The 12,231-nt window shown below is 48.1% G+C and overlaps 1 protein-coding gene across 3 annotated transcripts in view; it reads right to left on the bottom strand.

Moving 5' to 3' along the window:
* Positions 1-12,231, bottom strand: part of CLEC16A (C-type lectin domain containing 16A) — a 215,959-nt gene that overhangs the window by 106,434 nt on the left and 97,294 nt on the right. For 2 of the 3 annotated variants that reach the window (XM_054714725.1, XM_028145530.2), the window contains exons 16-18: positions 11,702-11,752; positions 9,560-9,688; positions 724-844 (exon numbers count right to left, since the gene is read on the bottom strand). In XM_054714725.1, the coding sequence (XP_054570700.1) occupies positions 724-844; positions 9,560-9,688; positions 11,702-11,752 (301 nt within the window). Of the gene's footprint in view, positions 1-723; positions 845-4,471; positions 4,508-9,559; positions 9,689-11,701; positions 11,753-12,231 lie in introns of all 3 variants that reach the window. The other variant, XM_028145526.2, reaches the window with a different exon arrangement.

Genomic DNA, 12,231 nt, shown 5'->3' with positions numbered 1-12,231 from the left:
TGTATTAAATAAATAGCCCAAGGATTCAGGTTGAGCACAGTTCTCTAGCCTCCAAAGCTTTTATTCATGTCTATCTAAATACTGGTGATTTGCTTCCTTTTGTTTTTTAATCTTCACCCAAGAATATGTTTGGGGGGAGGGAAGGGGGGGTAAGAGAGAGAGAGAAAGAAACATTGATTGGTTGCCTCCCATATGCACGCCCTGACTGGAGATTGAACCTGCAAACCAGGTATGTGCCCTGACCAGAAATTGAACTGCAACCTTTTGGTGTACGGGATGATGCTACAATCAACTGAATCACCCGGTCAGGGTGTGATTTGCATTTTTGAAAGGCTTTTTTTTTTTAAGCAGCAAAACCCTTTAATTGTTGGATTCATACAGAAAACCCTTAATAGACAAAACCAATCAAACTGATGCTGCTATGATTGCATGGAGGACGGAGATCCTGGAGCTTGAGGATCCCCAAAGCCCTGGCACAGATCTTTTAGCAAACCACCTGCTCAGCTCCGCCTAGTCTCCAGAGAGCAGAACCCACAAGCCCAGAATCAAAGTGCCTAGAATCTGGGTCCCCTTCTTCAAAAGTTTTATGGGACATGCACACTCTATTACCTCAAGGTCACAGATCAACCCCAGTACACAATGCAGGTCACGCACCGACCCTTACAGTGACGTGTGAGTCAGCACCACAGTGTCCCCCCTGCTGTGACTCAGAGGCCAACTCACTGAGATCTAGGACGTCATCGGTTTTAATCAGATCTTCCTCCCGAGTCAGTGGCAACTGGGTCTCCGGCTCCCCTCGCAGTTGCAGTGACAGCGAACGGAGCATGAAGAACACCCGGATGGCCTGCATGGACAGTGCAGAGAGCAGAGAAAGGTGAGATTGCAGTCACTTTGGTGAAATGCTCCACATGGAGAAATCACACCGTGAGACTTGATTAAAAACAAAAACAAAGCCCGCCTCTCCCCCTCTCCCAGTATCATGGCTCTGGTGCTTTCAGAGCAAGACAAAAAAACAAAAAACCGCCCAAGGCACAGCCTCTTTTCAGTTATCCATGTCCACGGGTTCAGGCGTGGGCCACTTTCCCTCAACTGAGCACCTGTCATTTGCCAGGACATTTACCCTCGTGTCATGTGACCTTGATGACACCCAAGGAGGTGACATGATCTGCCCAGGCACACATCTGGGAGGGCTAGAACCAGGCCTCTTTCAACTAAACCAGCACGGAATTTGGAAATCCAAATCATGAGTGAAAGTATTTCAAGGTCCCACCGACTGAATATAGGGGCAGGGGCGGCAGAAGAGAGGCGATGCTGGTGGGGCTCAGAGCTGGCCAGACCCCATTAAGGCCCTGCCCCTCCCTGGATGAGCCCCTTCACCTCGGAGCCTTGGTCTCTTGGCCTTCCACCAGGGTGGGTTACTGACGGGGCAGCACACCTGGCACCTGGCAGATGTGCAGTGATGTTAGTGCCCTGAGCGACCCTCAGGCCTCCCCTGCCAGCTCTCTGGGGGCAGAGGCAGCTCCATTAGCGCTGGGATTCCTGGCCCCTGGAAGAGGCATCTGGAAGAATCCTGTGTGGCTATTAGGCATTTCCAGAGAGCAGGAAAAAAGCAGAAGCCCAGGCCCCGGAAGCCAAAGAAGTTTGTGCAGAAAGCAGCCTTCACCCTGAGCCAGCTTGCTCCCTTTGAGTCTTAATTGGGGCTGACTTGCCCACCACCCCGAAGCCAGGAAGCAGAAGGGCAGCCCACAGGAGAGGCCTCCTCCAGACCACTGTCCCTGACTTTAGCAGATGGCCACAGGTAAACAGCTCCGGAGTCAGACATATGAGATCTATGTTGGACTCCCAGCTGCACCAAACTGGGTAAGGCCTCTGACCTCTGTGAGTTTCAATGTCCTCATCTGTGAAATGGGGATGGTAGTCCCCACCTCGCCGGGCTGCTAGAAGGCTCTGAGATAAAGCTGGGGGGTGGGGCAGGAAGCAGCCAACATGTGTTCTGTAAAGGGGCAGCTATCCTTTAGTCACTCGCCAGCTGGGCACGGGGGCGGGCATGGGACAAACCACTGTCGCCACTGGTGAGCCACAGGAAAATGAATTCCAGCCCCTTTTTGGGTCTTCTTGTTTACAGTTCTGAGGACTACAGGCTTGGTCTACTGAGAGAAGAGGCTGCCCTTTATATGGCAAGGTGTCTCCCAAAACAGGACTCCTGATAATCCATGCAGTAAAGATGCCCAACGGCAGGCCTAACACTAATCCTGCCTTGGCCTGGAACCAGCAGGAGACCTTGGGACAATCACTTAATCTAATGTAGAAAACTAGAAGAACAATCCTACTTCCTGGACCTACTGTCAACCATGAGCCCTAGAGAAAGATAAGTTTTTATATTATAACTAGAGGCCTGATGCACGAAATTTGTGCAAGAGTAGGCCTTCCTTCCCCCGGCTGCCGGCACCAGCTTCCCTTTGGTACCTGGGACCCAGGCTTCCCTCCAGCAGCTGGCAGGCACCCAGGACCCAGGCTTCCCTTGCAGCCCTGGCTTCATCCAGAAGGTCGTCCAGAAGGACGTCCGGTCTAATTAGCATATTATGCTTTTATTATTATAGTTGATGATGGTAGTGGCATTAGTACTGATCTGATCTGTTTTTAAAGTACAGTCTTCATAAAGACATCTGCAACAATAAGAAGAAGTATACTTTCATTAAAAAAAAATCAAAACAGCTTTTATTCATAACGCTCCTATTGTGTGCCAGGCAATGTGGTACTTGCCTGAAATGTAAAGATTTTATGCAGGAAGAAACACCGCAGAGGGGCCAAGAAATCTAAGTTTACGCAGCTGCTGAGTGGCTGATCTGGAGTTGAACGCAGGAATGTATGACACTTGTGTCACTTAACTAAGCACATGAGGAGAAGACATTCCAATGCTCACGCCAACCTAAGTGCAGAAAGCCCAAGATGTGGGTGGGCACCTAACCTATGTGGCAGTTTGAGAAAATAGGGAGTCATGGCCTTGAGATGAGGGAAAAAGAAGAAAAAGGCCCATGGCAGTCAGGTCCGAGTTATGTGGATGCTTCATGTCACTGTCAACAACCCATTCCTCTCGGGGCTCTGAAGGCAGAGAAATCAAGAGGACCCTGTACAGGGATGAGGAAAGACAAATGTGTGCAGCTTACACCCATCACTCTGAAAACCAGAGCCTTCCAATATAAAAGGAGTTTGAAACTTGGCCCCTAATGTGGACCTTTTTGGTAAAACATCTGCTTTTGCTCTTCAAGCAACAGATGGAAGATATTTCCAGGAATACAAAATAATAAAATAATAAAAATACGAAGAATATAAAATATATAAAGTAGAACCTCCAATAATATTTTTCCTGGTTCCTGCCCCAACTGCTAAGAGCAGGAAGAGTGCATGAGAAGCCCACGCCCATGAACGTGAGAGGAGGCAGGTTCCCACGGGGCCCGGTGCTCCACTTGGGGGAAAAGCTGGGCTCCCACTGGGGGCTATTGGGTCTGGAAGGCACTTGACCAGCGACACAACTCCCGAGAATTCGCAAAAGTTAAGACACCAGGAGAAGACATAAAATTCATCCCACCACCCCCTAAAACAATACCCATATCCTCTGCTACCCCCCGCCTGCCAGGTACGGAAGGGCCCTATACTGTGTCATCTCATTCTAGCCTTTTAAGGACCTGCTTGTTTCTCACTGTACAGATAGAAAACTACAGCCCAGAGATGTTAGGCAGCTACTCAAGGTGACTGGACTCCCAAAGTCTACGTTCTTCCAACCACACGCCTTTGTCTTTAATAGATTTAAGCTTGGGATCCAGCCTTTTACTGAGTACTTTACTTTGCTAAATAAAAATGCAAATTTAAAAGTAATACTAAAAAAGAATTATTCTTTGAGGTGCTTCCACAGAATACCAGGAAGACTGACTCTGGAAGAGCAGATTAAATTTGGGAAGGGTGACAGCTGACTAAACTCAGATATAAAGAACTCCTCCAGTTGGCTTCAATGCATGGGGAGCAAACTCTGGCAAGGAGAGTCCTGGGGATGAGTCCAACGAGTAGGGCAGAAGGATGGGTTCAGTCAGACAAACCTTGACTCAACCTGGGGTTGGGCAAGTAGCATGAATTCCTCAAGCCCAGGCTCAAGCTCTGGAAATGGGGACCCACCACCCCTGAGATCATGGGGCCACTACAACCATGCAATGACAAAGTGCAGGTGACACACTGAGCCCTGGGGCTGGTCTTGGATCAAAGGCCCTGCTGGAGCCCTTCCCCTGCTTCCCTTGCTGCATTTGCAAGCTGCTGAGTTTAGGCGACAGTCACTTAGGTTAGCAGCCCACCAAGACCGTGGACGTGGCTGTGAAAGTCAGTCATTCTTAAAATGCTGAAGCAGTTTAAAGTGGGCACAGCCCATTGGGAAAGCAATCTGGCAATATGTGGAGAGTCACACACACACAAATATTCATACCCTTTGAACCAGAAATTCCACTTCTGGGAACTTATCCTAAAGAAATAAGCCAAAAGAAAGAAAACACTGTGAAGCTGCTCATTACAGTTCAGTTGAAAATAATGTAAGACTGCAAGCAACCAAAATGTCTACCAACAGGAAAATGCCTAAGTAAATTATGGCAGAAGCCACCAGATAGACTTTTATGCACCAGTAAGAAAGTAGACTTATTAAAATTGTATTACCCCATGACAAACTTCTTGCTCTACAAAGGAAAGAGAAAGGGGTGTGAGGATAAAAGCAAGGTCATGGTACACGGCTCCCTGAAAGCATGTTAAGATGTGTTTGCAAAGATAGGGAGGAGACAAAAAAATGACTAAGTGTTGATTGTGTAGGGTGATGAAATCATGGGAAATTTTTCCCTCTACTTTTGAAACTTTATGAGGTGCTGCTGTATTTTCTTTAATGCATAATAAATATCCAAGGAGTAAAGCAAAATATCCTATTTCCTCAAGGCCAGTAGTGATAAACAAAAATTGTTTGTGGTTTTACAAGAGAACGGGGAAACAGAATGCAGGGACAAATAAAACTTTATGCAAATAATTTATTTCATAATGGTTTCCAAGATTATTAACATAAAGATGGCTAGTGTCTTACATTCAGAGTTTGATATCCATCAAAAAATTCTCTCCCAAGCTCTTTTCCTTAGCATTAAACTTTGGTAGATTTAGATCAGTAAAGACTATTTCTTTCCCACCTAAGGTGCTGGAATGCTCCACCAATGTTCAGCCAACATTCCGAGTGCTTACTGCCTGCTAGGCACTGGGCTCTGTCACCTCACAGTCACTCTCTCATCTACTTTGAGCAAGGGCTGACAGGCAGGACACACAAGGAAGTTCAGGCACAGAGAAATTAAGTAACTTGCTCGAGATCACACAGCTAGAGTTGGGATTGACTGATGAGCTTTCTCTCAAATACCCCTGCACAGGGGGAAGTCCAGCCCAAGTCTTAGGTTCTGCTTTCATGTTCTCATCAGACCCCAGTAGTTCTTGTGACCCTCATTTCAACATAAATTTCCCTTCTCAGCTGTCATGACCAAGTGACACTCTTGCTATTTTGATCTTTCTTATATTATTTGTTCACTGTCTAGTCTTACATCTTATAGTGCCTAGCATCTAGAAAATGCTTAATAAAGATGTCAAATGAAAGAATAAATAGTATAATTTGCAAAATGCATGAGGAAAATATGACTATTGCCAGGTGCCTCTCTATGGCCTGAGAGTCCCTGCACCCCTCCTCTGGTAGCCCCTCCCCCCCTCCTGGCCCCTTCACTCACTCTGCTCCAGTTACCCCACTCCTTGAGCACGCTGTGCTCTGTCCCATCAGAAACTTTGCACTCACTGTTGCCTTCATCTGGAAAGTGCCTCCTTTAAGTCTTTGCATGGCTGCCTCCTTCTCGCTCTTCAGTTTCAGCTCAGGTCTCAACCTTGGCGGAGGAGCCTTCCTCCTATGATATATCACTATATATCTAACATAGTGCCAGCCCCCTTTCCTTCAGAGCCTTTACTGCAGAGTGACAACACACTTGTCATTTGCTTATTTGCTAATAAGCTTTACCTCTCCCAATTTCATGGGAGGTTCAGAAGGCAGTGACATTTTCCCTGGTCCTCAGCATTTGGCACAGGAATCTATGAAGGATGAATGTATGAAGGAATAGTTTACAAGTTAGCAATGATTTACTAGTCCGGTTGTCTGAACTTCTCTCACAAGTCCCTAAGGAAAATAAAGGGTGGGATTTCTGAAACGCTCAGCCTCCTAGAGTTAGAAAAGTCTAGTTAGTAGAAAGAAAAAAAAAAAAAAGCCTTTGAATCCAAAAGATGAAATGGAATGTTCTTTGGATACAAGCAAAGAACTTGAAACAAACCACATAAGCCCTCAATTGCTTGCTAAACCATACACTTCCTTAAGTTCAAATTCAAAGCACACTGCTACACTCTCATGTCTGAAACGGGTTGAGGAGCTAAGCTTCTGGAGGATTCCAAATAGCTAGCTACCTTGTAACAGGAACTGGACTGAGGTGAGTGGTGGAAATTCCCCTTCAGAAACTGATTCTTCACTACATTGTACACCTGAAACTAATATAATATTGTATGCCAACTATACTTAGACTAAAAACAGAAAGAAATTGATTCTTGAAGTCAACAAGGGAAGTTTCTTAGGTGGATGGCTGTGCTTGCGGGTGGCCAACCTATTTTAATATCAATCTTCTCCCTGGCTCTAAATCCATGGGCCCTGGATTTGCTTTTATAAACTTGTCAGATAGACAAAGGCCAACCAAAGGCCCTAGGGAAGCCCAGATGTTCCCAGAGGTTCTGTCCATGCTTCAGGTATTAGTTAGGACTATGCAACACATCTGGGGCAAGGGAGGTGGGCAGCACAGCCCCAGGAACTTGCAGCTAAGTGAGCCGTGAAGGGCAATGAGGATAAGCAAACCCCCGTCATCAGGAACTGCCACTGGCTTCCAGTGTTTCTGCCTCTCACTGAGTCCTCACAACTCTAGCAAGGCGGGCACATGTTGCTTTCTAGATGGAGAGAATGGCTTACAAGGGAGCAGGAACCCCAAAGCCCAGGCAACCCTCCCTCTGCCATATGCCTCACCCTTGAGTTTCTCCCATTCTCTCCTGTGGATCAGGACTGTCTGCCCTAAGCCAGCAGAGCATGGTGTCAGGAATCTGCTAACAGGGCCAAGGGCCTCTCGGGGCCTCTGTTCCCTGTTCCTCCAGCCCCTCGACTCATCACTTCCTATGTAGCCTCCCTCACTCTGGCTCTAGACACAGTCCCTGCTTGGTGCTGGAATGTTCCACATCCCTCTCGTGTCTGCTCCCCGACCCTCCCCAGATAGGATTAGGGACCTGACCCCATGTTCCTTTCCTAACAGCCCCAGCCACATGGGTTGATGCTGCTCTTCCCACCCTCACCCTCTAGACTTTGATTCCTTGAAAACTGGGGCTGTGTTTCTTATATCCCTGGTGTCCAGTGCTGAGTAGCACTAATATATACAATGAAGGGAGCAGTAAGGAGCAGCGAGTCAGAGTGGCTCTGAGGCCACCCCAACTGAGATGAATCCTGGCTCTGCTACTTTTTAAAAATATATTTTTATTGATTTCAGAGAGGGAGAGAGAGATAAAAACATTAATGGTGAGAGAGAATCATTGATTGGCTGCCTCCTGCACACCCCCTATAGGGGTCAAGTCCGCAACTGGGGCATGTGCCCTGACTGGGAATTGAACCGTGATCTCCTGGTTCATAGGCCAACGCTCAACCACTGAGCCACACCAGCTGGGCCTGGCTCTGCTACTTAATAGCTGGGTGACCTTGAGCAAATCACTTGACCTCTTCGTGCCCCAGTTTCTTCCTCAGTAAGATGGGAATAATAGTAATGACAACCTCTAGGACAGTTGTAGAATTATGTGAGAAAATTCATTTAAAGAACTGCTATGAACAATCCACTTTATAATAAAGAATGGGAGCTCGTGTAAGTGTTAACAAAGCCTGATGGACCATATCCCAGAAAGGAGGCAGGATGCAACCCAGAGTGGCAGCTCTCAGCGTTCACAGCCTTCTGGACCTTCTGGCTCAAAGACTAAGAACCTCAGAGACATGCAGCCCATTCGGGTGGGCAGCTTCACTGTAACCTTGCTGGGGAGCACCTCTTAGACCAGTAGTCGGCAAACCGCGGCTCACGAGCCACATGCGGCTTTTTGGCCCCCTGAGTGTGGCTCTTCCACAAAATACCACGTGCGGGAGCGCAAGTACAGTGCGATTGAAACTTCGTGGTCCACAGGCAGAAGTCGGTTTTCAGCTCTCAAAAGAAATTTCAATCGCTGTACTGTTGATATTAGGCTCTGTTGACTAATGAGTTTGCCGACCACTGTCTTAGACCAACCCAAAGCTAAGGGCGAGCGTGCCTGCACCATGAAGGAGTCACTGATACGACTCACACCTGTCAGAACCAGTCTCTTGTAAAGCCGATGCCAAGAATGCCCAGTGCAAACACCACCACCCACAAACACAATCGTGTGCCCACCGCAGGGCCTGCAGCGCTGGCTGGGAGCACACGGAAGGAAGGCGTCACTGGCTTGGACAGGGCGTGTTCTGTGGTGAGGCCTGTGGGTTTGGTCAGACAGCAAGGAACGTGGATTGACTTAAGACACATGGGTCCCACTTCCTCTGCCCCGCCCCCCCAGGCCTCTGTGGCAAAATTGCCAGCTGGGTGGAGGAAGGCCACAGAACCCTCTGGTCTGAGGCAGATCTAGCAGGTCCCTCCTGCTTCTCATAATCCAAAACTTAAAACACCTCAGCTGCTCTGGTTACAAGCGGATTAACTCAGAGGAAGATACAGGCCGATAACGAGAGCTGAGTGCAATGAATTCCACTAATTTATCCACTAGCATTCACGTCTCCAGGGAATGATTTTCTAGGAAAAGGTTATGGTGCTTTCTAAGAAAGAAAGTGTAATCTTAAGAGGGAGATAAAATACCATGAACAGCCCCGCGAGACTGCTTCAGAAAAAAACGCTGATAACGGAAGCACACACTCCAGCTGGGTTCTGAGAACTAGTCCACCCTTCCCACAGGTCTCTCCCGCAGGTCGGCAAGAACCACCATTTCAATTGTTGTGCCTCACCCCGAGATCACTCAGATACCTTAACATCACACCATCCTGGGGGGTCCTGAGCCTCTCTGGGCTGATTCCACGCCAGCCCCACCTGCACTGTGTTGGCTCTGCTCACTCCCCCACGTCCTGTGCAGACCCAGCCCCTGGCTTCCTCTCCCAAGCTCAGGGGGGGCCTGCACCAGCGAAGGCAGCCTGCCTGCAACCCACCCCCGGTGCCAGATGCAATGGGATTCCAATCCCTGCTTTAGCAGAGCGCAGCTGCTTGGGGAAGTTTCTCCTCTTGCGTGGTGTGGCAGGTGTTGTCTGTCTCCTTACAATCTGCACTTGTGTGGGAAGGCGGACTCATGACCTGATCAGAGACCTTTCTTCCCTGCTCTGTGAGTGGTCCTGGCAGACAGCTGCCAGGAGAGGCCAGGTCCAGTGCCCACTCACCCGCCGGGTCCTCTCCACGTCACCACATGGCAGCCGCTTCACAAAGTCAATGCCCGTCAGCGGCGTGCCCGTGGGGGGCAGCAGGATGGAGACGTCCATCATGAGATATTCCACGTTCATGGGCTTCATCTGGAAGAGAGACATCACAGAGACCTCACTGGAAGGAGAAGGGGGCAGGGCAAGTCACACAGGTAGTTCAGCACATGAACCCTGGATTAAGACCGAGGAGAAGCCTGGAGGCAGGCAGATGTGTGAGATGGGCCTTTTTTTGGTTTCTAAGGTCCAGATTTTCCCTTCGTTTGAAGTGACAGCTCTGACACTCTTGAGAAATGGCCTCCCTGCTATGAAAAGCTTTGCTTTCTCATCCTCATTCCCCTCCACCCAGGAGGGAGGGGGTCCTCAGGAAGGAGGCTGGTCCTGTTACTGTGGTCCCTTCAGGGTGGCCTGGCCCACGTGGATGTGCCTGACTGCTGCCCACCTCCTCCTCTCGGTACTTCCAGCTATGATGACAGTTACAGTGACGGCAACTTCCATTTAAGGAGAGTGGACTACGGGGCAGGCGACAAGCTAAAAGCTTTGCATGTAGGATCCTGTTTAACCCACCCCAACAACTGCAGAGGGAATGTTTCCCAATTTGCGAATGAGAAAAAAAGATTCAGAGAAGCTGAGGAATGGATCTGGGCCCGCTCAGTGGGCTGGTGGCAGAACCAAGACACAGATCCAGGCTTACCTGGCTATAGACCTTCTATGATTTGCACCACATGACCAACATCCCCCTATCTTCCTTGCCCCCTTAGCATCTTACCTGGGATAATATAACAAAGCCGCTTATTGAGCATCTACTAAGTGGCAGGCACCACAAGGCTCACTTCCTACTGGATGGTGGGTGCTGGTGCAGTCCCATATCATAGAGGGGGACACTGAGCTCAGAGGAAGGGCAGATGTCCATAGCCACTGGGCCGGTCAGGGGCAGAGCTGTCTCCTCCTTCCACACCATCTTCTCTGATTACTAAGACACTGTAACGTCACCTCCCCTCCTGAAACTGTTGCATCAGTACTGACCATTTACTGTACACATGTTGGACCCTGACACTTCATTTATACCTGGCATCATAAAGGAACGACATTTCACAAAGGTAAGTTTTCTACAGAATTCATTTTACTCCTTAAAGCATCACAAGCTTATTTTTGTGTCGTTTAGAATGTGGGCTTCAGTCACATTTTTTTGTCCCTCCTAACCAAAGCTAACTAAGCAGGGCAAGGTTGTGGTGAAGGCCCAGCTGTCTGGAAACCTGGTGAATGGGCCAGGGAGCCACTTAGTGCATGCTGCCTGCCTTTTTCTTTTGGACACTTTAAACACTTAGGCTTATTATAAACTTCCCGAATCACTTCACTTTTCGGTGAGTAATTTCCATGAAAAAGATCATTTATCATCTATTTATTGAGTGCCAACTAAGGGGCAGGTGCTGGGGATGCAGAGAGAAAGGAGCAACACAGAGAAAACTGCAATCTGCTAAACCTATCTTCTCCCACAATTCTGCCTGCTGGATGCAAAAAAGGAAGGCTTTGAGCTGGCACTGCAACTCAAGGAACATTTCAGAACATTCTGGTGGCATGGCAAAGAAGGAGGTGGCATAATATAGAGAGGAGGGCTGGGACTGGGAGGCGAGTTGCTCTGCCCCTCTCTGGCTGGCACCTGTAGGCATCTCATTTAAGCTGACTCTCCTTTCCTTATCAGTAAAAGGAGGCTAATGATAGCAGCTACTCCACTGGGTTGGCATGGGGATGAGCGATTTAACATGTGTCACAGGCTTTCCACACCTGACACAGAGTAAGTCCTTAATCAAATACTATTCATATCAAAGTGAATCTTTCTGACCTGTCTTAGGACACAGCCCAGCTCAGGGAGAGTGAATGTCATCTGAAATTTCCCCAGTGGCGGGGATCACCATTTCCAGTTTACCTCCCTACCAATCTCTGCAATCTGGGCAGAAAGCCCCAAGTCAGTGCTCTCTCCGCTCTCTCTCTCCTCTCTCTTCTCTCTCTTCCCTCCCTCCCTCTCTCCCTTTCTCCTTTCCTCCCTCTCTTGGTTCGGCTGGACAAGCTTTGCGGGAACACAGGTGTTTCTGGCCCCTCACTTACTGTCATGCTCCTGTACTCATCTTCAAACATGTCCAAAAAAATTTCTTCTCCCTAAAAGGGAGAGAAGAGAAAATTATGCATATTTCCCCCCATAAACAACTAAGTATTATGAACTTCAGTTCACGGCTTCTGGGACCATCTGTTTCTCATTAGAGAGTTCTCGTAAATCACCAGCAAGTAAAATGCACACGTGAACATGAACACATGCTCCAACAAAAGCCCAGATATCAAATTGCACCTCTCAACGGTTTTCTCCCTTGCTTAAGCATATGTAGCTAGATTTATTCTGTCAAGGCAGTTAGTTAAAAATACAAACCAAAAAAACACCATAGATAATTAAAATATTAAAATGGGTAACGTTTCAAGTGTTTATCATCCTCTATTTGTCGAGCATAGTTGAGGAATGGGGAACCCTGGTCAACCTGCCATGTTAAAACTATGAGGCTCCACACCTCTGAAAGGGAGAGTATAATTAAATATGCTTAACACTAAAATTATAGGCCTGCTCCATTTGTTTCTGAGCCATGCCC

This window comes from Eptesicus fuscus, chromosome 4 (assembly GCF_027574615.1).
Source record: "Eptesicus fuscus isolate TK198812 chromosome 4, DD_ASM_mEF_20220401, whole genome shotgun sequence".
NCBI classification, from domain to species: Eukaryota; Metazoa; Chordata; class Mammalia; order Chiroptera; family Vespertilionidae; genus Eptesicus; species Eptesicus fuscus.
The sequence above is the reverse complement of the archived record's forward strand: the minus strand, read 5'-3'. Positions and strand labels throughout refer to the sequence as shown.